Raw genomic sequence first — 24877 nt, 5'->3', positions numbered from 1 at the left:
AGAATCTTCTGCTTGTTCTGTGTGGCTGGAGTGAACTGTAAATGTACAGTCATGCAGATGCAGTTGTGTAATGGGGCGTGCACATGCCCTGTTTTGGATATACCAGTTTTGTGCTTGTTTTTGATGACCAGCTTCTTATATTTACAGTAAATTTAAGATAATCTTTCATTAAAGTGATAGTCATGATGTTAACAAGAGCGAGGTAGAAAAGCAAATATAAACATGATGGCAATAGCATCATAAAAATCATGATATACACTGGAAAAAGTAACAGCTTGAGTAGAAAATGTACAAAAAAAAATAAAAACCCAAATAAAAGTTTTGACCTTTTTTTTTCTATTTTCAGTGTTCATATGTATATCTGTTTACCTCCATCTGTTCACGCTAGGGTTATTTTATCATTTTATATACACGATCTCTCCAAAAGTATGTGCACCCTGTCCATCACACCCATGTGACCGTACTGACTTTAAACACGTGAATCAATTAACTTTATTTACTTACGTGGTATGGAACATAAGTAAATACGCTTTAAACGAAAGCTAACGATCAAATCTCGCGAGAACATGTGGAAATACCGCTCCTCTCAGCGGCCATGCGTAAATCTCGCGAGAACATTTTCGAAACGTTCCGGAATCCGAGTCAGAACAGGAAAGGGCTATGTCCCAAACCGAGTCGTGTTTCCTGTACATAAAAAAGCGTACTATGGCGCTAACGTGTCCGCCATCTTGGGCACCGAAATAGTGAACCCGCCTCCGCGCGTAACGTCATCGAGTGATTGAGGAAAATGTTTAGGTTTCTTTACGAGGCGGTGATTTGAGACGCGGCCGCGGTTGGAGACACAGGGAGTTGTCGATTCGGCCCTAAGTTTTTTCCGCCGGACCGAGCAACAAACAAAAGTTGTGTTTTTTATTTTTATTTTTTTATGTGTTTATTGTTTGCCGTTGGCTTTACTCGCGCGGGTTGGAATGAAATGCTGCCGCGTCGGTGACTCGAAAGGTAAATATAACTGTTTTTGTTTAAAAATTATTTTAGAAATTTGTGTGTGTGTATGTGTTTAAACCTTCGGTGGATTTTTAGCTAATATAACTCGCGAGCTCTGAAAATAAACAGTTTATCATTTGTAATGTTTATAAAATGTGGGTTTAGCGGGTAATGGAGTGAAACTAGGCTAGTCAGGTCGCGTTTACAGTTCACAGCTAGCAGGCTAGCTAAGGGTCGGTTACTAGCAAGCTAATATGCTACCTCAAAGCGTTAGCAGGTACCGACAACTTTCTTTTCTTCTTGAAAACAAATGATAAATATTCGAGGCTAAATATTCTAAAACACACGCACAAAGAGCAGATTGTGTAGTGTTCATGTTGATTGTTTTATAAAATAAACACGAACAAGTTAAAGTGGTGTTTGTTTTAATTCACTGACTAGCACCGAGGAGTTTCTGTTCTTTTCGACATCTGTTTAGCTTTTAAATACAAACTCATTTAAATAAAACATTTAGTATCAGCTCATGAGGCGTTCTCTTTATTCAAACAAAACCGCCGTCAAATACCCACTCGTGTTATTATTATTATTATTGTTATTATTATTATTATTATTATTATTATTTCTGACATTTCCCCTTTATTTATTGAACTGGGCGTCAGTAGGTGTGTGTCGGTTGCTGTGTTGGTAGCTGGGTGGCAGTAGGTGGGCATGTGTCATAGGTGGGTGTGTGTGTCAGTCGGCGGGCGTCAGTATGAGGGTGTCAGTCGGCGGGCGTCGGTATGAGGGTGTCAGTCGGCGGGCGTCGGTATGAGGGCGTCGGTATGAGGGTGTCGTTATGAGGGCGTTGGTATGAGGGTGTCAGTCGGCGGGCGTCAGTATGAGGGCGTCAGTATGAGGGTGTCAGTCGGTGGGCGTCAGTATGAGGGCGTCGGTATGAGGGTGTCAATCGGCGGGTGTCAGTCGGCGGGCATCAGTATGAGGGCGTCAGTCGGCGGGCGTCGGTATGAGGGTGTCGTTATGAGGGCGTTGGTATGAGGGTGTCAGTCGGCGGGCATCAGTCGGAGGGCGTCAGTCGGCGGGCGTCGGTATGAGGGTGTCGTTATGAGGGCGTTGGTATGAGGGTGTCAGTCGGTGGGCGTCAGTATGAGGGTGTCAGTATGAGGGTGTCAGTCGGCGGGCGTCAGTATGCGGGTGTCAGTCGGCGGGCGTCAGTATGCGGGCGTCAGTATGCGGGCGTCAGTCGGCGGGCGTCAGTATGAGGGTGTCAGTCGGCGGGCGTCAGTATGAGGGTGTCAGTCGGCGGGCGTCACTATGAGGGTGTCAGTCGGCGGGCGTCACTATGAGGGTGTCAGTATGAGGGCGTCAGTATGAGGATGTCAGTTGGCGGGCGTCAGTATGAGGGTGTCGGTATGAGGGTGTCAGTCGGTGGGCGTCAGTATGAGGGCGTCAGTCGGCGGGCGTCAGTCGGCGGGCGTCAGTATGAGGGCGTCAGTATGAGGGTGTCAGTCGGCGGGCGTCAGTATGAGGGTGTCAGTATGAGGGTGTCAGTTGGCGGGAGTCAGTATGAGGGTGTCAGTATGAGGGTGTCAGTCGGCGGGCGTCAGTACGAGGGCGTCAGTACGAGGGTGTCAGTACGAGGGTGTCAGTACGAGGGTGTCAGTCGGCGGGCGTCAGTATGAGGGTGTCAGTATGAGGGTGTCAGTATGAGGGTGTCAGTCGGCGGGCGTCAGTATGAGGGTGTCAGTCGGCGGGCGTCAGTATGAGGGTGTCAGTATGAGGGTGTCAGTCGGCGGGCGTCAGTATGAGGGTGTCAGTCGGCGGGAGTCAGTATGCGGGCGTCAGTATGCGGGCGTCAGTATAAGGGTGTCAGTCGGCGGGCGTCAGTATGAGGGTGTCAGTATGAGGGTGTCAGTCGGTGGGAGTCAGTATGAGGGTGTCAGTATGAGGGTGTCAGTATGAGGGTGTCAGTCGGCGGGAGTCAGTATGCGGGCGTCAGTATGCGGGCGTCAGTCGGTGGATGGGTTTTGGATCTCAGGTGGAATGTTGTTGGAAAGTTTCACATCTGCCACACAAACTGCTCCAAAATATTTAACTCCATATTTACGGTGTTTTTATTTCTAGTTAATGAACAAAATGAATAAACTTTTATTTAATTTGGAGAACATTCTGGATTTAACTTTGATACGAGATCCATGATAATAGTTAATGATGAACAGCTCCTGTGTGTTTAACAGAGAAACTTCCTGTCTGAACATCAACCTCCTGATATGTGTTTATTTATCTCTCCCTCCGTCTGTCTGTCTCTCCATCTGTCTGTCTGAACATCAACCTCCTGATATGTGTTTATCTCTCTCTCCGTCTGTCTCTCTCTCCATCTGTCTGTCTGAACATCAACCTCCCGATATCTGTTTATTTATCTCTCCATCTGTATGTCTCTCTATCTATCTGTCTGTCTGAATATCAACCTCCTGATATGTGTTTATTTATCTCTCCCTCCGTCTGTCTCTCTCCATCCATCTGTCTGTCTGTCTGAACATCAACCTCCCGATATCTGTTTATTTATCTCTCCATCTGTATGTCTCTCTATCTATCTGTCTGTCTGAATATCAACCTCCTGATATGTGTTTATTTATCTCTCTCTCCGTCTGTCTCTCTCCATCCATCTGTCTGTCTGTCTGAACATCAACCTCCTGATATCTGTTTATCTCTCTCTCCGTCTGTCTGTCTCTCTCCGTCTCTCTATCTGTCTGTCTGAACATCAACCTCCTGATATCTGTTTATCTCTCTCTCTCTCCGTCTGTCTGTCTGTCTCTCTATCTGTCTGTCTGAACATTAACCTCCTGACATCTGTTTATATTTATCTCTCTCTATTCGTCTGTCTCTCTATCTGTCTGTCTCTCCTGTTCTTGCTGTTTTTCTTGTTCCCCCGGGAGATGTATTAGTAAGTGGTTGTGGGTGTGTAATAAACTCGTTACCGTTAGTAAAGATGGGAATGGGCGGAGTATTATGGAGTCCCCGAGGCGAGTATTTATCTGCAGCCACAGCCGAGGGCCGGATCCACACCTCCATCTTCAGAAATAACTCGCCACATCTCCGCTTGCACTTTAGTTAACGATGTGGCGGCGCTTTAGTGCTTTTATTCTGTCGAGCTCTTTCATTTGAGTCTGACGTTTGCTCTACTGCTGCTTTCATTAATTAAAGCGAGCGGAAAAAAGGTAGTTCATTTATAGTGCACAGGCTGAACCGCTGTGAATGAGAGTGTGTGTGTGTGTGTGTGTGTGTGTGTGTGAGAGTGCCACAGTGTGTGTCCACTTCCTCTTCTGAGGAACCACAGTGTCATGCTGACGGGCCAGTAATGCTGAAACGAGAGACTGAACCTGTCTGTCTGCGTGTCACTGGATTTGACTCATAAACACGTGACCCACCTTTAAACGCGAACGTTTACGGAGTCGGGCGACTGAAATGAGAATATCAGAGACGTGATGTCGTACACGTGCTGTTCACGTGGGTTTACTTTACCTTTAAATGCCAACAGGATTCACGATGATTTATATTTTTTTGTTTTAGAGTCCTGTAAGGAGTGATCTGAACATCTGTAAATTCTAATCTTAATGTGGCAGAATGGGGGGGGGTTAGGGCTGCGACTAACGATTATTTTGACAATCGATTAATCAGATGGTTATTTATTGATTAATCGGGCAGTTCCATTGTCGCTTAATCAGACGGATTTTCCACATTGCTTAATCATGTGCTTACTTTAGCGATTAATCGGACGGTTACATCTTCACACACACACATCCGGTAAACTCTCGCGTGTTCGTATTGGAGAGGAGTCGAAGGCGTGCGAGTCTCCTGATGATGACGACTTTGTTGCGTTTCGTTTTTACGGTTACAGAAAGCAGAGCAGCTGACAGACAGACGCCGCAGTCTCGTACGTTAGCTGAACAAAGCTAGCTAGATAAACTATCTCGCATTAGCTAGCTAGGTCGTTGATGTAGGAATTAACTTGTTAACTTTCCTGATGTGATCGCTAGCGTCTTGGCCGACATGAAATCCACCGAAGGCGGAGCTCCTCGGACACGATGTTCCTCCTGACAGCCAGTAACGTTAAAATCCTCCTCCGCTGGCGTGGGAAGGGTTCGACGGCTTGCCAGCGTAAGCCCGGTGTGCTGGAGCTCTCTTCTGAAATATGATTGGTGTTTTAATACAGAGCCGAGGTGAAGATGCAGTAACGTAGTCCGTCGTTCTCAGAGCAGCAGACGTTCCAGGTATCGAGTGTTTACATAGCTGTGTGTGTGTTTAAAGTGCGTTATCTACATCCTGTGTGACAGGACAAAGTCGCGTCCCGCTGTGAAATCTGGAAAGCGGTGATAGCTGCGAGCGATCGATGTGTCTCAGGGACGTTCAGTCAGGATCACTTCCTCCACCTGCTCACACCGTTAATCCCAAACACTTTTATTATTTCTCTCTTAATCCGCGCGTCTCGGACCTCGCCCAGGACGACAGGTACGTGTCGTTACTTTCTGCTCTATAATCTCTTATTTCTCATCGCGCCACGTGTATGAATAATTCATTTCTTAGGTGTGTCTCCGGATTTCTCCTTTATCTCTCTCTCCGTACGCAGCTCTTCAGGTTCTTCTTCAGGAGTCTGATCTAACATCGACGTACGATGATCGACGGAGGAGTTTTCGTAAACGGCGTTCGCGTGGGCGGAGATGTTCTCGTAAACACTGGTAGTTTTTATTTAAATCGGTGAACATGGATGTCTAACCCTGGTCACAGAAACCAAATGTAAATATAACCGCAAGCAGCGATTACGGGGCCAGGCGCGGTAATTAGACGAGCAAAGTAAGGAGATAAGCGAGCATGATTTTAGCATGGTCGTGATCTTATGACGAGCCGTTCAGAATTCATGAGCATTTATGTGTGCTTTTATTTCTCATGTGTCATGGACACTAGGTTCCGAAGCTGTGCAGGTGCCTTCATGTTATGATTGCCATGACACACACTGTGTTTGGTTTGAATATGCTAAAGCGTTATAGATATAGCATCACGTCCGTTTTGGCGTGCTCTTTCAGATTCGATTGTGCGTCGTTCGTGGACGGTTCGACCGATCAGCTGGAGTTCAGGGACTTTTCGTCGGCGTGGTCTGCAGATCTCTTTCGGTTTTGGTGATGAACGGTTTAGGAGGAGTTTGAAAAAGTTGTTTTGTTTACTTGATTCAAAATGGCTGACGGCGAGGTCGGGTTGACCGTGGCCTGATTGGTATCGTTGATCTCAGCCCGAGTTGAGGAATCTCGGAAGACCAGTCACATGACCGTGGGCAAAAGTAATCAAACGCTGTTAGCATTTTCAAAAAAATAGTTCTCATCTTTGACCAGAAGGTGGCGCGGTTCCAGAACAACGCAGGTACCCTCGAGTCATGATGCCAAACGCGAGCCCTGAGTTTTCAAACTAAAACGGGGTCTTCGGCGTTTCCGAAAGTCGAAGTAAAACGCCAGTGTAGCGTAGACGACAGGTGTAACCGTAGCAACAGTTATGTGTTTTAAAACGAGATTTAAACTCGTGTAAACAGGGCCTGAGCGTGCGGAGACTTCAGTTTATAATAACCGTTCTCTATTTGACCGTGTTGTGAAACGCAGTTTATTCCTGTGATCAGTACTCCAGTCTTCAGTGTCACATGATCCCTCAGGAGTCATTCTCATACGCTCATTTAATCCGCTGATCGAGAAGTTGTTGTTGTTGTTGTTGTTGTTGTTGTTGTTGTTATTATGATGATGATGATGATGATGATGAATCAGTTGCATGATGAGAGAGAACTGAAGTGTCCAGTGCTCATACAGAGAGAGAGACGAGAGTATTGGAGAAGGTTGTTAGGGGGCGTGTACCATTTTTCGTAGATCCCCTCGTCACATGACCGTATGAACAGCGCGCGCTATGAGTGATCTGGTCCAGGAGACACTGTGCCTCTCTTTTATCTTCTTATAGATTACATGGCAGGAGGATGTGTGTTGAGTTGTCGTGTTTGAGTAGACGTTTCGAGCTTTCTTTAGACGTTCGGTTCGTGTGATGAGTATTTGCAGAGTTTCGGCTAGTTTTTGTGACGTGTTTCAGAAAGGTTCTCGTCGTCGTTGTCCGTGGCAACAATGCCGTGCGGGCGAAAATGCCAGATTGTGTGAAATTGTTTCCACTGGTTAGTGTTTCTGTAGACTGTTTACTCTGTTAGACTGTTGTGTTCAAGTCTCTTATCTAAAGTGGCGTTGGCGTTTCACCCCGTCTGATCTCTCCCGTCTGATCTCTCCCGAGTCCGGGCGCCGGGGGAAGTCTGGAAGTCTGCACACAGCTGCTGGTGTTTCAGGTTGAATGTGATTTCTTCAGCAGGTCCGGGACTGCCTCGGTGCCGGTATTTCAGTGACGGTTGTAGCTGAAGACTCCACAGCGAGCAGCAGCTGGCGTCGTGTTCGTGACGTCTGTTCTTCACGTGACGCTCCTGAGCCGCGTGTACGGTGACGTGTGCTCTGTATTTTGAGGAAGGAACGTGCATGTGTTAGTATCAGTAATTTATTATTTTGATTTGAATTGTGTAATGGGGATCGTGTTTACACCCTGAGGTAGCAGTTGATGTATTTCCTCAGGTCTGTACCTGACGGCGGTGGTGACCACGGTAACCGTGCAGCTGGCCGGGACTCGGTGTACTCGCTGATTAGACGTTATTAACGCAGGGTTAATGAACCATTTACTTTTCCACTGCGTGACGCGGGGTGTCTGTTTTGATCCGATCCCCCGACCCCGGCCCGTATCAGTACTGATAAACTCTGTAAATGTTCTCTCTGTTTACCTGCGGATCGTGCCCAACCCCCGCCAGCCGCCCATAAATACCCCCCCTCCTCTTCCTCCCTTTTTCCCCCTCCCCTGCTGTTCTGAACTTTAGACCAGGAGCGCAATACACTGAGTATTACCTTTAATCTCACAGTACACACACACACAGAACCAACTCTGTGTCTCGCTTTAACACACACAAGGGGCGGAGTCACTGTGAGTGTTCTCAGAAAAGCAGCAGTATTCCTTTTCCACACACACACACTCGTGTTGCTGATGCTAGCAAGTCTGTAAACCAAACCAACACACACTCTACATGTAAACCATTAGATGTGATTACGATTGATGTTTAGAGGCAGTTAGCGGAGTGTGTGGGGCTGTGTGTGTGTGCGCGTGTGTGTGTGCTAGCAGGGGGTCCTTTTTTATGTTTACTGTAGTTACCATGGTAACTCTGCTAGCTAGTGCGATGTGGTTGTCGCTGTGTCCCTCAGCCTGAACCACACACACCATTTTCTCAGCTGGAGTTCAGACATGTAACACTGACTGTGAGCTGATTGTGGAAGGGAGCTAACTGGTGTGTGTGTGTGTGTGTGTGTGTGTGTGTGTGTGTGTGTGTGTGTTCTGAGAAATTCTGATGCATGGATGAAACTGACAGAAGAAACAGGAGAAATGAGTGAGTGTGTGTAGAGTGAAATTACTCCGTGTTCCTCAGTTTTCATTTTCTCTCATTTTGAATTGTTTTGAACGCGTTTCTCTCCCTCGCTTCTTCTCCTCTTCCTGCGCGTTTAGTCGGATCACAGCGGCGTGAAAGTGACCCGAGTGAAACCCTGTTTCCCGGCTCTTCGACACGTGGGCCGGTTCGTCCAGCGACACAACACGTGTGATTGGCGGAACAGGAAGTCAGTCGTTACGCTCCAGCAGCAGCTTGTTAGCGGCTAATTAAGTCCTGTCTGTCTCTCCCCACCCGTCTGTCTCTCTCCCTCCCTCTCCCTGTCTGTCTCGCCCTCTCTCTCTCCATCTGTCTCTATCCCATTCTCTCTCCATCTGTCTCTCTCCCTCTCTTTCCCTGTCTGTCTCCCCCTCTCTCTCCATCTGTCTCTCTCCCACTCTTTCTCCATCTGTCTCTCTCCCTCTCTTTCCATCTGTCTCTCTCCCTCTCTTTCCATCTGTCTCTCTTCCACTCTCTCTCCATCTGTCTCTCTCCCTCTCTTTCCATCTGTCTTTCTTCCACTCTCTCTCCATCTGTCTCTCTCCCGCTCTCTCTCCATCTGTCTCTCCCTGTCTGTCTCCCCTTTTCTCTCTTCATCTGTCTCTCTCCCTCTCTCTCCCTGTCTGTGTCTCTCCCTCTCTCTCCGTGTGTGTGTGTGTGTGTGTGTGTGTGAGGAGAGTGGTGGTTCTCTCTGCACTTTCTCAGTGTGTCCTGCTTTTCTCATCGCTCACTTCCTTTAATCCTCTGTCACTCTACACGACTTTAAGCCCGAGTTCGCCGACACACACCCTTTGAACGGCGAGCAATCTACAGTCGGTCGTTACGTGTGAACTACTCGCCGACACCACACGGATATTTGGCATGCTAAATATCTGGAGCTTACGGGCGACTCCACATCCTGTGGTGTGAAAAGTGTGGTCACTGGCACTGACTGCAGCGACGAGCTACAGCCAATGAGGGCGAGGCGTGGGGCGAGGTCACCTACGGCAGGGAAAGGGGAAACCTACGGCAGAAGCATTTAAAGGGGAAAAGCTGTACAACTTCTTAACCTTCAGCAAGAGAAGTGTGGACACGAGTCACGGAGCGAAGTTTAACTGAAATGAGTGGCGGGGTCTTCGTCAGATGGTGCTGTGTGTGTGTGTGTGTGTGTGTGTGTGTGAGACCCGTTGCCAAGCAAGTCATGTAGTGTGAACATCACAGCCATCTGCCCACGCTGAAACTCCTGTAGCCTTAACACACACACACACACACACACACACAGAGTGATGTGACCCAGGCTAAAGAACCTAAACGCTTACAATCCTTTTGAAACACTTTTCTAACTTCTCTCTTAACCAGATTCAGAAACTCTTCATGGTTTCAGACTTGCACGTCTGCTCCACGTGTCTCGGCACGTCCCGGAGGCTCGTCAGACGCGAAGAAGCGTTGCCTGGTGACGGTTACTTAGCTACAGTAGGTCAGTCAGTGTTTAGGGGCGTGGCTTCGCGCAGGGTGGGTTATTACCCCCTGGGTGTTGATGGTGCTGGTGCGTATGTCCTGTAATTATTTCCATAAGACATTCCTAAGGCTTGACGTTAGAATGCGTGACTCTTGTTTTTTTCTCTCCTGTGTTTGGAAAGCTGAAATTCCCTTTATAGATCAGACTTTTACCGATTTCACGTCCCCCACGTGTGGTGTACTTATCCGTTTAGGGTAACGGAGAGCGTCAGGTTCTGTGTGAGAGTGACTGCAGTTTAAACAGGGTTTCTTCTTTTCTGTGCGCTGCAGGAATTTCCCTCCTCAGGAATGTTGTTTGCCTTGAGCAGCGTCCCGCACGCATTTTCAGACCGTGAGACTCACAGGACGTCTAGGAGGAGTGTGTGTGTGTGTGTGTGTGTGTGTGTGTGTGTGTGTGTATACACGTACATGTGTGTGTTTCATTACTGTAATCTTATTCTGGCCGTATGTGCAGTTTTCCTGGCATGTGTCCCTGTAGCTGTGAAGTAAAGTGTGTGTGTGTGTGTGTGTGTGTGTGGAAAGTATTGACCAGTTTGTGTCTGTGCTTTACAATAAATAATCGTAAGTATGATTAAAAATAATAATGTGTTTTTGGAACATTTAAATTGCCCTTCATTAATATGCATGTTTTGCATGATCCGGTCTGCTGGATCTGCATAATATTTGAATATTCTGAAATTTAAGCCAGTGTGGGATTCAGAGCCATGGAATTGGTCCAACTGACTCTGGCCTGGTTGATTCGGTGTACGGGATCCGGTGTGTCGGTGCCGATCCGGTGTGTCGGTGCCGATCCGGTGTACGGGATTCGGTGTGTCGTGCCGATCCGGTGTAAGGGATTCGGTGTGTCGATACCGATCCGGTGTACGGGATCCGGTGTGTCGGTGCCGATCCGGTGTACGGGATTCGGTGTGTCGGTGCCGATCCAGAAAGTCAGTAATTTACCTGAACTGCTCCTCTGTTTCTTCCTCAGATCCCGTGGAGATCCAGGCCGGTGACTCTGAGTGGAGACGAGCACCCAGGTCCCAGGATCCAGTCCCACTCGACTCGCCGCCATGGCTTAACACCCTGCCTTCTCACTTGAAAGCCCCACCCCTTCCTCCCTCCCCTCCCGACCCACCGCCTCCCCCCTCCCCGTCTTCCTCATCTTCCTCGTCTTCTCCTAGTTCCAGTGTTCCTTACAGAGAGATGAGTCTGAATCATCACCAGACCCAGGACTCGGAGCGGGACCTTCCCTCCTCCTCCTCCGTCAGAAAGACACCCAAAAAGCGGGGCATCTCGCTCCGTTCGATTTTCCGAAGACGCCGTTTGGACACGAAGTCTCGCAAATCACGAGCGTTGGCCAGCGGCGTGGATGGCATCGCTAGCGTCGAGAACGTGGTCCAGTCGGAAATGCAGCAGCAGCAGCAGCAGCAGCAGGAAGTAGCGTCCACGTCATCCTCCGCCTCCTCCACGTCTTCAGAGTTCCTGGAATGTCCCCTCTGCCTGCTGCGCCACGCCCGAGACCGCTTCCCTGACATCATGACGTGTCACCATCGCTCGTGTGCCGACTGTCTGAGGCAGTACCTGCGCATCGAGATCTCCGAGAGCCGCGTGAACATCAGCTGCCCCGAGTGCTCCGAGCGCTTCAACCCCCACGACATCCGCATGATCCTCGGAGACCGAGCCCTCATGGAGAAGTACGAGGAGTTCATGCTCCGCAGGTGGCTCGCTGCTGACCCCGACTGCCGCTGGTGCCCCGCCCCCGACTGCGGGTAACACGCACGTCTACACTTACGCACACATTTACATATACATGTCTGCACGTTCTTGCTCATAGCCTGTCACAATAACGACTTTTGTTGGACGACGTATCGTCTGAGATCATTACCATGATCAATAATATCATTAAGAGTTCTCGCACGTCGGAACTGGAATGGCAAAAAGTAGCTTTTGTCGAAAATATCCTTTAAATTCAATCAATAATTCAGCGTGTCATATTTTATTAATTTTAGTCTGTTTTATTCTGACTAAAATGGCATCGAATATTAATCACTTATACAATTAGAATTAATAATCCAAATATTCCCACAGTTTATATATTAACTTACACCTGATCTCCTGAAATAACAGCTTTACACTGACTCTACTGTAATACAGTACTGTGAAATCTTTATGCTTTAGTTCTTCACTGTGTGTGTGTGTGTGTTAGTGCGTTGTTAGTGTATTCACAGCATGACTTCACATTCTATCCAGCACCTTGCTGAAGTAAAATGTTGGTAAAACGTTCGTTCTTATGTAAACACGGGCCTTGTGATTTTACTGAACAGAATGCAGGCGATCCTGTTGTGCGCTGAGGTGTGGTGTTCCTGAAATAGGGGTGTGTGTGTGTGTGTGTGTGTTCCCTGTGGCTTTGCTGATAATCAGCTTTGCACAAATGGCGTGATATTACTGGGACGGAACCAGCGGCTCATGTTTTCAGCCGCACAGGAACGTCACCATGGCACTGTTTTTCTCACAGCTATCAGTGTTAGCGTTTATGCTAACATCCTGTTGCTATGAGTGAGTCTGGATTTCCATGACTCATGACCACCGTTGTTTATTTTCCAGTTTAAACGTCTGTTGTTATTAAAAACCTGTGTGTGTGTGTATGTGTGTGTGTGTGGCATATGCTTCTGCCTGAACTGGCTCATGTTATTTTTAGTGTCCTGTCATCAGAGCAGAGAATTCAGATCTGCATTTGTAAAGCAAGTCTAAAAACATCCTCGTGCTCATCGGTCCGTGTCATCAGTGTTCTGGGTTCAGCAGGTGCTCTGCCTGGTCGTTATTGTCCTTTAGAGTTCGCTGCTATCATTCAGATTCATAGTTCCATCAGTGATGGTGAGCCGTCCTGGTCCAGCAAAATGGGTCCAAACCCTGACACTACCACCACCATGTTTCACAGAAGGGAGAAGGTTCTTATGATGGAATGCAGTGTTTTCCTTTCTCCAAACATAACTCTTCTCATTTAAACCAAAAAGATCTATTTTGATCTCCTCCGTCCACAGAATATTTTTCCAGTAGACTTCTGGCACGTCCATGTGATCTTTAACGAACTGCAGATGTGCAGCAATGTTCTTTTTGGAGAGCGGAGGCTTTCTCCTTGCAGTCCTGCCACGCATACCATTGTTGTTCAGTGTTCTCCTGATGGCGGACTCATGAACATTAACATCAGACGATGTGAGAGAGGTCAATTTAGTTGGTTAGAAGTTCCCCTGGGTTCCTCTGTGACCTCGTGGACTATTACACATCTTGCTCTTGGAGTGATCTTTGTTGGTCTTGGAGAAGAGGGGAACACTGGTGTTGAATTTCCTCCATTTCTACACAATCTGTCTGATTTTTCAGACAGATTGTGAAATCTCCCTTGTTCATGCCATGATACACTTCCACAGACACGTGTAGTGAAGATCAGACTCTGATAGATCCCTGTTCTTTAAATAAAACAGGACAGTCACTCACTCACACCTGATCGTCATCCCACTGACTCTAATCTCACCTTCACATTAACTGCTAACCCTAGAGGTGCACATACTTTTGCCACTCACAGATATGTAATATTGGATCATTTTCCTCAATAAATAAATGACCGAGTATAGTATTTTTTTTTCACTTGTTTAATTGGGTTCTCTTTATCTACTTTTAGGACTCGAGTGAAAAGCTGATGTTTTGAGTCATATTTATGCAGATATTTAGACAATTCTAAAGGGTTCACAAACTTTCAAGCAGCCCTGCTCATGGATTCTTCAGCGCCCCCTGCCGGTGTCTCACACCTAGCTTAAATAGACTACTAAACTGATGTTGTAATGAATCTAACAGGTGGTGTTTGATGTTGTCGTGTGTTTCAGGTACGCGGTGATCGCGTTCGGCTGTGCGAGCTGTCCGAAGATCACGTGCGGGCGCGAGGGATGTGGGACGGAGTTCTGTTATCACTGTAAACAGCTGTGGCACCCCAACCAAACGTGTGACGCGGCCAGACAGCAACGAGCTCAGAGTCTGAGACTGAGACCCTTCAGATCCTCCTCACTGAGCTACAGCCAGGAGAGCGGCGCTGCGGGTAACACACACACACACACACACACACACACACACACACACATTCATATTAAGAGTAGCAAGACATCATGTTGAAGGAAGAATATATAATACAACACTGTTGTAACTGTGTGTGTGTGTGTGTGTGTGTGTGTGTGTGTGTGTAGCAGACGATATAAAGCCCTGCCCACGCTGTGCTGCTTACATCGTCAAGATGAACGACGGGAGCTGCAATCACATGACCTGCGCTGTGTGCGGCTGCGAGTTCTGCTGGCTCTGCATGAAGGAGATCTCCGACCTGCACTACTTAAGGTGGACACACACACACGCGCGATTTGAACGCGTTCTCATTTATAGTAACACAAATATAAGTGGATTAACAAACGTTTTGTTAAAGTAAGGAGTAACGTAATGACGCTCTCGTGCTCATGCCCCCCCCCCCATCCTTTCCCCCAGTCCTTCAGGCTGTACGTTTTGGGGTAAGAAGCCGTGGAGCCGGAAGAAGAAGATCCTGTGGCAGTTGGGGACGCTGGTTGGCGCGCCCATCGGCATCGCGCTGATCGCCGGCATCGCCGTCCCTGCTATGATCATCGGGATTCCGGTGTACGTGGGCAGGAAGGTGCGTGCCACGTCTGTGCATTTTTAAAAAAAATGGTTTGTGGGCGGGGCTAATAATCATCGCCACATGCTCGTGTTCAGAACCGTGGATCGATTCCCCACGTCGTACGCACACACGAAATGTCCGCTGCTAGTTTCAGCCGTTTTCATCCAGCAGCACTTTTGGCTGACAGACCTACTCCAAGCAAGGAGACGTTCTCTGTTTTGTTTTTAGCTGCGTATGCTGGCACGGGACACGCCTTCTTTTTCTTTATTGTTTAGTTTTTTTTAACGATGTTTACTAACCTGAGCTAATTATAGCTCTCCTGTCGTGTGAAAATCTGGTTTTGTACGTCACTAACTGTAACGAGCTTGTCCCCGGAATCATGGACGTAGACTCAGGAACGTATCTCTCGGCTCAGACGTACCCCCCCCCCCCCCCCCCCCCCCAAAAGGTCCTCAACTCCGTCACACACGAGCTCTAGACCTGCTTACTCGCGCTGCATGGCGGTATTTCCTTTACTGAACTAGTCATGTGCTCAAACCTACCCAAGTCTGCTTTCACTCTCAGTGCAGCGTGATTAAACGCGTTTCTTTTTCTTCACTTCAGATCAGATTAGATTAGATTTTCCCCTCAGAGTCTCGCTCTGTGGTCCAAGCACCAAACAGCTCTGACACGTTTATAATTTATCTTAAACATCCAGCAGAGGCGAAACTGACTTCGTGGTATTTCAGCACGTCACATCGGTCACGTCGGGCTCCGACGACACGTCACAACAGCTAGCGGCTCTTGTACAGGTTGCCTCGGCAACCAAAGGGTTCAGTAAACTTACGGGGGGAAGGGGTTGGATGGATTGGACGAATCTGTGTGACTTTATAATCAGTGGAGTATTATAAATAACATTTACACGTGTTTTGGTGAAATAGATAGGAATGTTTGTTTATTGGGGTTTTTAAGATAAAGTGAGTTGAGAGGAAAGATGAACACCTGCGTTATAAACACCTGCTTTATAAACACCTGGCTGGTCATTCGTCCTGTGATGGATAATTATCAGTTTAATGCTGAATTAATTCGAATATACTGAATACACTCTTCACACTTGGCTCTCTTTGTGGGCATGCACGTGTTTAACACGTGGTTCAGTGGAGCGCTGTCGAGTTCTGGGTTGTGATTGGTCTCAGAAACGGTGTCGATTCATTTCCTTACTCATTCCTGTAAACACTCTTTTGAAGTGTGTGTGTGTGTGTGTGTACACGTCTCCGCCTTCACGTGTTTGTGGAGAAAGAAATGCTTTCTTGAAGTGTTTACGATGATAAGAGTGAACTCTCTCCTCTACATTCTGCTCCCGTGAGTAAGAGACTGCCCGAGACGTTAACGATTTGATTTATTTTGCTGGTCGTGGAGATAACAGTCCACTTCCTGGATTCCGGAGCGGTCACACGGACCCTTTTACTGCTTCACGGTTTGTTTGTTTTTTTCTTTCTTTCTCCATTTTCACTTCAATCCCTCGTCGTACACGATGTTCCTTTTTATTTTCATCTTTATCACCCGTTCACTAACGCCTTGTTGACTCTATTCCGTGTCTGAGCTGCGACCCGAGCTTCTGCCGACATCCGGGAGATCGTGTTGTTTGTATTCCGGAAAGTGGTCCGAGTGGTAAAATGGCCGCCGGTTAGTTCTCGCCGAGGCGTGAGAATGACGCGTTCTGATTTACGATCGTTTTAAGAGAACACGCGTTCATCCAGTTAGCCTGGCCAACTAGCACCTAGACTTTAATGATTTCTAACGATGTGTGTACTTTCAACACTGTTACTCAAATTATAAGCGAAGATCGAGAGAACTGGATTTTCTTCTTCACGCGATCTTCCTGTGGTGGAATGTTCCAGATGTATCGCGTCGTAGGAGTTTCGTTTTAAGTAATGAAATGTAAAATGGCCGCTTGCGTGAGAGGAGGAATGGTTTAGAGTGAAACGGGTTCAGGGGTTAATGCAGACTGGTGTTGGAGATTATAACTGGAGATAAAGTGTTGAAGACGGAGGATTGTGTTAATGTCTTTAATGGAGCAGAGATGATTAAACGTAACGCCGCTTTGGCTCGACGTTCCTCCGCAGATCCACAGCCGCTACGAAGGAAAGGAGATCTCCAAGCACAAGAGGAACCTGGTGATCGCCGGCGGAGTCACGCTGTCCGTCATCGTCTCGCCGGTGGTGGCCGCCGTAACCGTCGGTGAGTGAGTTCGACTCTTAACCTCGCAGGCTTTAGCCTTTAATTATGGCTTAATTAGTCGACGGGTAAGTTAGGGAAGGTTTTTAGCGTTTTGGGCGTATATTCAACATGGAGGCCAAGAAACTACTGAGCACACGGTATCATCTTGAGAAGCTCAGTTTCATCAAATAATGTACATCAATATAAACGCCTCTTATTTTAGTACTACATGCCCAAAATGCTTGATTATATAATGTATATAAATGTAAAATGATGAATTTATATTGAAGGTAATTCTCACGCTTGATTGCAGAGTAGAATGAGCATGTAAATGTGATGTACACCACCGTTTTGTGTGTGTGTGTGTGTTTACGTGCGCAGGTATCGGAGTGCCCATCATGCTGGCGTACGTGTACGGCGTGGTTCCGATCTCTCTGTGCCGCAGTGGAGGGTGTGGCGTGTCGGCGGGGAACGGGAAAGGAGTGCGCATAGAATTTGACGACGAAAACGACATGAACGTGGGAGGAGGTGCAGCGGCGACCGGTGAGTGTCCCTCAGTAGGCTCCCTACTCTCTACCCACTTCATCCTGTACAGAGCGAGGGAGCGCCATCGTCCCCCCCCCCCCAGTTCAGAGTGCTTTATTGGGATGGCTGTTTTAACAATGTTGCCAAAGTAAATGAATGAAGTTATATATACAATCAATAACAGCAAATAAAGGAGTAGAAAAACAATGATCAATAAAATAAACATTAAACATGAATAAACGTTCATTAAATTAACTGCTGTATTACAGGAAGATATGCAGTATTTCATTAATTTATGTAAATACATATACGTATTTATACACATACCTCTCTCTATCTCTCTCTCTCTCTCTCTCACACACACACACACACACACACGCACGCACACTGTGTGTGTTAGTAGTGTCCTTGAGCGTGTCCTTGCTCAGGCACTGGCTGTACCAGAAACCCAGTATTTTGTTCCTTGTACTCGGGGAAGTGTGTTGTGCAGGTCCCGTGTTGGATCTGTTTCAGAATTCTCACATTACTCTGATTATCATCAAACACACAGTACTATGACTTGATGTGTGTGTGTGTGTGTGTGCAGACTCTACGTCGGTGGCGGAGACGAGGCAGAACGCGAGTATCGGAGGCAGCGTCGGCGGTCTGACGGGCAGCCTGAGTGCCAGCGGGAGTCACATGGAGCGAATCGGAGCCATGAGGGACAACGTGAGCGAAAATGCCAGCACCATGGCGCTCACAGGAAGTCTGTCAGGCAGCACCGTGGGCCACTGCTTCAACAGGTCTCTCTCTCTCTCTCTCTCTCTCTCTCTCTCTCTCTCACACACACACACACACACGCACGCACGCATGCACGCAGTTCAAAAAGGAAATAAATAACTCGCTTTAAACAGTTTGTCCTGACTCCCCATGTTGGTGTAACGCACTTCATCGAAACACCGGTGCAGTGTGCAAGTTCACACCGTACAGAAAGTTTCTTATGGAGTTTATACTTCACACACGTTTAAAAAAAAAAAAAAAAAAAAAAAAAAAAAGATTCCTCACTAGCTCAGATGCTCTCGGAGCCCACTGTGAATCTCACCTGCCTACAGAACCACAGTGAGGAGCAGATCACACCAGGGTTCAGTTCACTCTCATTAAATGCACATGCGTGTGAATGCACACGTGGCTCCAGCTGCCCCCTAGTGCTCATTATTAGCAACCGTCTGTACAGTTCCAGGTTTATGAGCTGATCACATGACCTTCTCCCAAACAGCATTCCACTCAGCTGAGCTAATGAAGCTTTTCACATCTAGTCCACACCTGAACACTGCCCTCCTGGCTCCTCTTATTCATTTCATTCATCTTAATACGGTGTTGGGTGTGTGTAGGCTGGAGGTTCAGGCAGATGTACAGAAGGAGCGCTGCAGTCTGAGTGGAGAGTCCGGCACGGTCAGTCTGGGGACAGTCAGTGACAACGCAAGCACCAAAGCCATGGCTGGATCCATCCTCAACGCCTACATACCTCAGGACAGGTGAGAAAGCGCTACGGGGTTGCGTCTCTCTGCACCTTCTCTCCAATGCATGCAACAAAAAAGTGTCAATTCGATACAGTTTCCTACTGATCCAATACGATTTATCTAATCAGTATCGATATGATTCGGTTCAGCGCAGATATGATTCTGTTCAGCATGTATATGGTTCAGTTCAGTGTCGATACACTTCGGTTCAGCGCAGATATGATTCTGTTCAACATGTATATGGTTCAGTTCAGTATCGGTACGATTCGGTTCAGCGCAGATGATTCTGTTCAACATGTATATGGTTCAGTTCAGTGTCGATACGATTCGGTTCAGCGCAGATGATTCTGTTCAACATGTATATGGTTCAGTTCAGTATCGATATGATTCGGTTCAGCGCAGATATGATTCTGTTCAACATGTATATGGATCAGTATCGATACGATTCGGTTCAGCGCAGATATGATTCTGTTCAACATGTATACGGTTCAGCACAGATATGATTCTGTTCAACATGTATATGGTTCAGTTCAGTGTCGATACAATTCGGTTCAGCGCAGATATGATTCTTTTCAACATGTATATGATTCAGTTCAGTATCGATACGATTCGGTTCAGCGCAGATATGATTCTTTTCAACATGTATATGATTCAGTTCAGTATCGATACGATTTGGCACAGACGAGTCAGGCCTTATCCAGTATGATTGTCAACTGCCTTTGAGCTCTGAAAGAAATTCAAACTCGCTCTGTGTGTATGTGTGTCAGAGAGGGCAGCAGTATGGAGGTGCAGGTGGATGTGGAGTCCAAATTGGGGAAGCTTCGACACCACAGCGGCAGCAGCAGCATGGAGGAGGGCAGCACCGGGGGCCGCGGCATCTGCCCCTCGACCTGTCCCCATGAGGGCAAATACGCCTCAGGGAAGAAGAGCAAAGGCAAGATGCGCAAGAAGACGGGCAGCACCAAGATCAACGAGACACGGGAGGACATGGACGCACAGCTGCTGGAGCAGCGCAGCACCAACTCGAGCGAGTTCGACTCTCCGTCTCTGAGCGGCAGTCTGCCCTCCGTCGCCGACTCGCACTGCAGCCACTTCTCCGAGTTCAGCTGCTCCGACCTGGACGGCTCCCGACCCCCCAACGCCATCAGCCCTCTCCCCGAGGTGGAGAACGACCGGCTGGAGAACGGCCCCGCCACCCGGCCGCTCTGCTCCGCCCCTCTCAGCCCGGAGAGCTCTCCCAAAGAACGCAATAACAACGTGGCTCCTCAGCAGAGCCCCCCGGCGCGTAACATCTGTATTCAAACTGAGATTTAGCGCTTGAGCTAACCCGACGCTAGCTTTCCATCCTAATCTGAGGTTGCGCGCGCACACACACACACACACACACACACACACACACACACAATTCATAAGTATGATGATTTAAAAAAAAAAAAAAAAAAAAAAAAAAACGAAACACGATTGAAGAAGTCTTCACTTTGTCATGTTCAGGTGATGATGACAGGAAGTGACTGCGAGGTTGAAACAAATAGGTTTGACAGGCTGTTACAGCAGGTGACTGACAGGTGCGGATGTGATGTTGGTGATGATGACGATGATGTAGCTGTCGATCACATTAATGCCTCTATTTCCGCCGTGACGAGGGTTCGCGTCCGAGCCTCGCGAGCGTGTGCCGATATTCAGTCTCCGTATCAGGACCACGCCCACTGACCCGAATTTACATCCGTCAGTTCATTTCCTTTTAAACTGCTTTCTCTCACGTACACGCACGAGTAGCTACTTCAGTTATACAGTGGTTGCTGTGGTTATGTCTCTGGATTTCACGCTGTTCTCGTGTCCAAGAAGGTATTATTTATGATCGTCGTTATGGTTACGTAGTAACAGAAAGTGTTCCCGTTGAACTTTTGACCAGATCTGCGTCCCCCGTGTGTATTAAAAAAAACTCCACGTATTAACGCTCGCTGTCCGATGGAGCGTCGAGTCTGAGGTGGAAACATAAGAACCTGTTTAATTCTGTTCTTCTGGTTAACGTTAATACGACGCTCTTTAGACAGGCCGGTTCCTCAAGGGTTCCTCAAGGGTTCCTCAAGGGTTCCTCAGGAGTTCCTCCTGATGCTTTATGATGTGGAAACAAACCAAATAAATTTTTTTTTTAAATTCCCTCTCGCTTTCTCTACTACTCATTCGAGTCCAATATCAATATTGTGCGTGTTAAATTTATCATGATGTATCACTGATTATCGGCACACACACACACACACACACACACACACACACGCTGAGTTCTACAGGCCCGGTTCTATCTGTGGTTGGAGGCTTTTTTTTGTTTTTGGTTGTAATTTGTAACTTCATTTGAGCTGTGTACGAGATGTTGTGGAGATGTTCCTGAGATGTTGTGGAGATGTTCTGACGTTTCCTCAGAGGGACCAGCAGGAGGTTGAGCAGATTGTTGTCGGGTTGTTTTTTTTTCCTGTTGCAGTAATTATTATTGTAAATGATGATAAATATTTTCCTTTTGTCATTGAAGGTATGGCTCTTTTTTTTGTTTCATGTTTTCTCTTTTATTTTCCATTTTGGGAAAGCTCGTTATGTGTCGAAGCCCTGTGTGGGGTATAACCTTACAACCCAAACCCGCCTGAGATCAGAACCGGACCGAGCGATGACAGAAACTGACATCAGAGATGATCTGATCAGAGAGAGTGTGTGTGTGTGGAGGGATATGCTAATGTGTGTTGCTGTATCGCTCGGTCCTCGTGTTCGTTCATTTGCTAAACATTGATTTGGTTGATTAAACTTTTTACAGCTTGAAGGCTATGATGGAAAACACACACACACACACACACACACACACACACGTTCAGGTCGGACACGATTAATACGTGATTCTGGGTTTGTACCCGTGTGGACTTGTGCCTTTTGGATTTCAGAAACAAGCTGTGTTGAGTTTCTCGTTCCTCCGTTCTGTCTTTCAGAATTAAAAAAATAAAAAGAATCAAACCCAGCTCAAGTGCATGAATTGGTTTCCAGTGTGATGTCATTTCCTGTTTGTTTTTATCGTTTACCAAAAGAGGCACCTAAATGAAAACTACAGTAGAATCTCCTTGTGTTTGAACGAGCGAGCTCTACAGGACCCTGCACACGCCCCGTCTTCCCTGTGGTCCGTCCACTGTGGGCGTGTCCCGAACACTGAAGTCCACGCCCTCAGAGACGTTTACTCGGAATGAAGCCCAGGACGCTGGAGCTGTGTATTTTACAAAGCTTTATTCAGATCATTTTCCTCTGCAATATTTACAGCATAAATTACTGAGACATCTTTCTGGCATCCTGAAAGAGAATCGGTCTTTAGCATGCGCTCGTATCCGGAAAATCAGCACACCAAGGTTTTTGCATATTTTTATTGCATTAGTCACTGTGTGAGGACTCAAAGTTTAAATATGAAAAAACCCAGATGATGTGGCTTTAAATGAGGATTAGTGTTAATGTGTAGTAAAATGTGTGCAGCGTTTCAGGCAGCGTGGAATCTCCGAGCAGTGAGTCATGGACCGGCGGCGAGTCTCGGACGGAGGAGCGAGAGGGTCTCGGATGGAGGAGCGCGTCTCGGAGCGGTGACGGAGTCTGACGCCCAGCTGAGTCTCGGAAAGATGAGAGTCTCAGATAAGCGAGGAGTCTCAGAGCAGTGAGTGAGTGAGCGAATCAGGTCAGTGAATCAGAGCAGTGAGTGAGTGAGTGAATCAGGTCAGTGAATCAGAGCAGTGAGTGAGTGAGTGAATCAGGTCAGTGAATCAGAGCAGTGAGTGAGTGAGTGAATCAGGTCAGTGAATCAGAGCAGTGAGTGAGTGAGTGAATCAGGTCAGTGAATCAGAGCAGTGAGTGAATGAGACTCAGGTCCGTGAATCAGAGCAGTGAGTGAGCGAATCGGGTCAGTGAATCAGAGCAGTGAGTGAATGAGTCTCAGGTCAGTGAATCAGAGCAGTGAGTGAGCGAATCGGGTCAGTGAATCAGAGCAGTGAGTGAGTGAGCGAATCGGGTCAGTGAATCAGAGCAGTGAGTGAGTGAGCGAATCGGGTCAGTGAATCAGAGCAGTGAGTGAGTGAGCGAATCGGGTCAGTGAATCAGAGCAGTGAGTGAGTGAGCGAATCGGGTCAGTGAATCAGAGCAGTGAGTGAGTGAGCGAATCGGGTCAGTGAATCAGAGCAGTGAGTGAGTGAGCGAATCGGGTCAGTGAATCAGAGCAGTGAGTGAGTGAATCAGGTCAGTGAATCAGAGCAGTGAGTGAATCAGGTCAGTGAATCAGAGCAGTGAGTGAATGAGTCTCAGGTCAGTGAATCAGAGCAGTGAGCGTCTCAAGAATGAGTCAGTACACAGACATATTTGAGTACTGAATCAGTTCAGTGGTCGGAACTCGGTGTGGCGGTACACGAGTCTATAATGACCAAAATATCTTCAAATGAAAGCCCTGTTCACACCGGGACGTCTTTCACAGCGCATTAAACGGTCCGTTTAACGCTCCGATGGCTGTCGGTGAGAGTTCACGCACGTAAAAAGCGTTGCGTCAGAGCGCCAGATTGTTTTTAACGTCGACGTGTTTGTTTATTGGGGTTTTGTTTTTATGTGCCGTGTTGTTAACTGGCCGAATGAGATTCGCACTTTTGATCGCGTGCCGCTGACGTTTCATAAAAACCATGACTTAGAGTTCAAGTACAAAACTGTCTGAATGAAGAAGAAGAAGAAGCACCCATCATTTCTGTAAGAGTGCATGTGACACAAAATAAAATGCTCAGTGCTAATAAATCCTTCTGCGTGCACACACACACACACACAGTCCTGTCACCAGAGTCACGATTACACACCAAGTATTAGCACAGTGCTGTTTATTAATTGCCTGTAACTTTAATGATCGAGTAGCAACACAACGGAGCTAAAGCCTGGAGTCGAGTTTCTAGTCCAAACTGATGTTTATTCTCGACTCGTTGATGTGGTGGTTATTTTTGTGACGAGACTGAAATGCAGGAATATATTCTACATATTCTAAATGATCCGTTTAATTCTTTCAGTTTTATTTTCTACATTAATTAGCATTGTTTCTTTGTCTCTTTCCTGCAAATAATAATCTGCCGATTGATCCGTTGTATTTATTCAATTTGAATATTGTGGAAAAGTTCTTTTTTTTTTTTCTGTAATTTAATTTTAAAAAGGAACTTTCACACATTCTAGATATATTTCTCCTTTTTGTTTTATTACAGCTCACGGAAATCAAAAATGCAGCATCTCCAAAAAAAAATGTGTTTAAAAACTGTAAATCCCATAAATTGATGCTATTGTAAAGTTGTGCAGCGCCACCTTGTGTACCGGGGGTATTTCTGCTTTTCAATAAGCGCCATCTACTGTCAGGGAGCGAACTGACGCTTTCTTTCAGCGCGCCGCTCGTGAACACCAAACCCCGCACGGAGAAACGGACCGGTGTGAACACGCCCTAAATGTCGTGACGCGTTTAAGCACTGGAAGTTATCACGCCGCTTTACCCATGATGCAGAGCGACAGAATCGGACAGACCCTGATGTAGCTGTAATGAGGACGAGGTTCTACGCCGCGTGAGGGTTCATGATTGGAGAGGAAGGCTCGGTTCTGACGCGGGCCGGTCCACTCGTCCTGACTCGCTGCTCGGCAGAGATCCTGCACTCCGAATAAACACGCCGGAGATCAACAGAAATAACAACAACACAGGAGATATAAATAAAAACATTCTCTAAACCCATTCGAATATTCAGTTATTAGCGGCGAACGACTGAATAATTAGAACTGTAAAGGAACCGTTTGGATAAAGATGAAACCCAGCAGCGTTGGAGGTCGCGTTTCCTCCCAAATCAGCCCGAGTGGCCATGTGCCGATATTTCACTTCACTTCACTTCACTTCACTCTGCAGAAGAAATAAAGCTGTTCCTCTGCTAGATTTACAGTAATAATGTTCAAATATATGAAATACAATAAATAATA

At 47.1% G+C, this 24877-nt stretch overlaps 1 protein-coding gene across 6 annotated transcripts; it reads left to right on the top strand.

Moving 5' to 3' along the window:
- The first annotated feature begins 544 nt into the window (after positions 1 to 544).
- rnf19a (ring finger protein 19A, RBR E3 ubiquitin protein ligase) lies at positions 545 to 24864 on the top strand. 6 transcript variants are annotated; one of them, XR_008384517.1, is made up of 11 exons: positions 545 to 999; positions 10980 to 11760; positions 13870 to 14078; positions 14224 to 14368; positions 14513 to 14675; positions 16766 to 16880; positions 17241 to 17402; positions 17971 to 18166; positions 18755 to 18898; positions 22385 to 22580; positions 24127 to 24864. XR_008384517.1 is itself a non-coding variant. In XM_053612292.1 (10 exons), the coding sequence occupies exons 1-10, from the start codon at positions 969 to 971 to the stop codon at positions 22500 to 22502; spliced, it is 2064 nt and encodes a 687-aa protein (XP_053468267.1). In that variant the 5' UTR covers positions 545 to 968; the 3' UTR covers positions 22503 to 23707. The 6 variants fall into 6 exon arrangements, 4 of the variants coding, with proteins under 4 accessions (XP_053468267.1, XP_053468265.1, XP_053468264.1 ...); XR_008384516.1 differs by lacking the exon at positions 24127 to 24864 and adding an exon at positions 23165 to 23707 and having other exon boundaries at positions 22385 to 22838; XM_053612292.1 differs by lacking the exon at positions 24127 to 24864 and having other exon boundaries at positions 22385 to 23707.
- The last annotated feature ends 13 nt before the right edge of the window (positions 24865 to 24877 follow it).

This window comes from Ictalurus furcatus, chromosome 24 (assembly GCF_023375685.1).
Source record: "Ictalurus furcatus strain D&B chromosome 24, Billie_1.0, whole genome shotgun sequence".
NCBI lineage: Eukaryota > Metazoa > Chordata > Actinopteri > Siluriformes > Ictaluridae > Ictalurus > Ictalurus furcatus.
The sequence above is the reverse complement of the archived record's forward strand: the minus strand, read 5'-3'. Positions and strand labels throughout refer to the sequence as shown.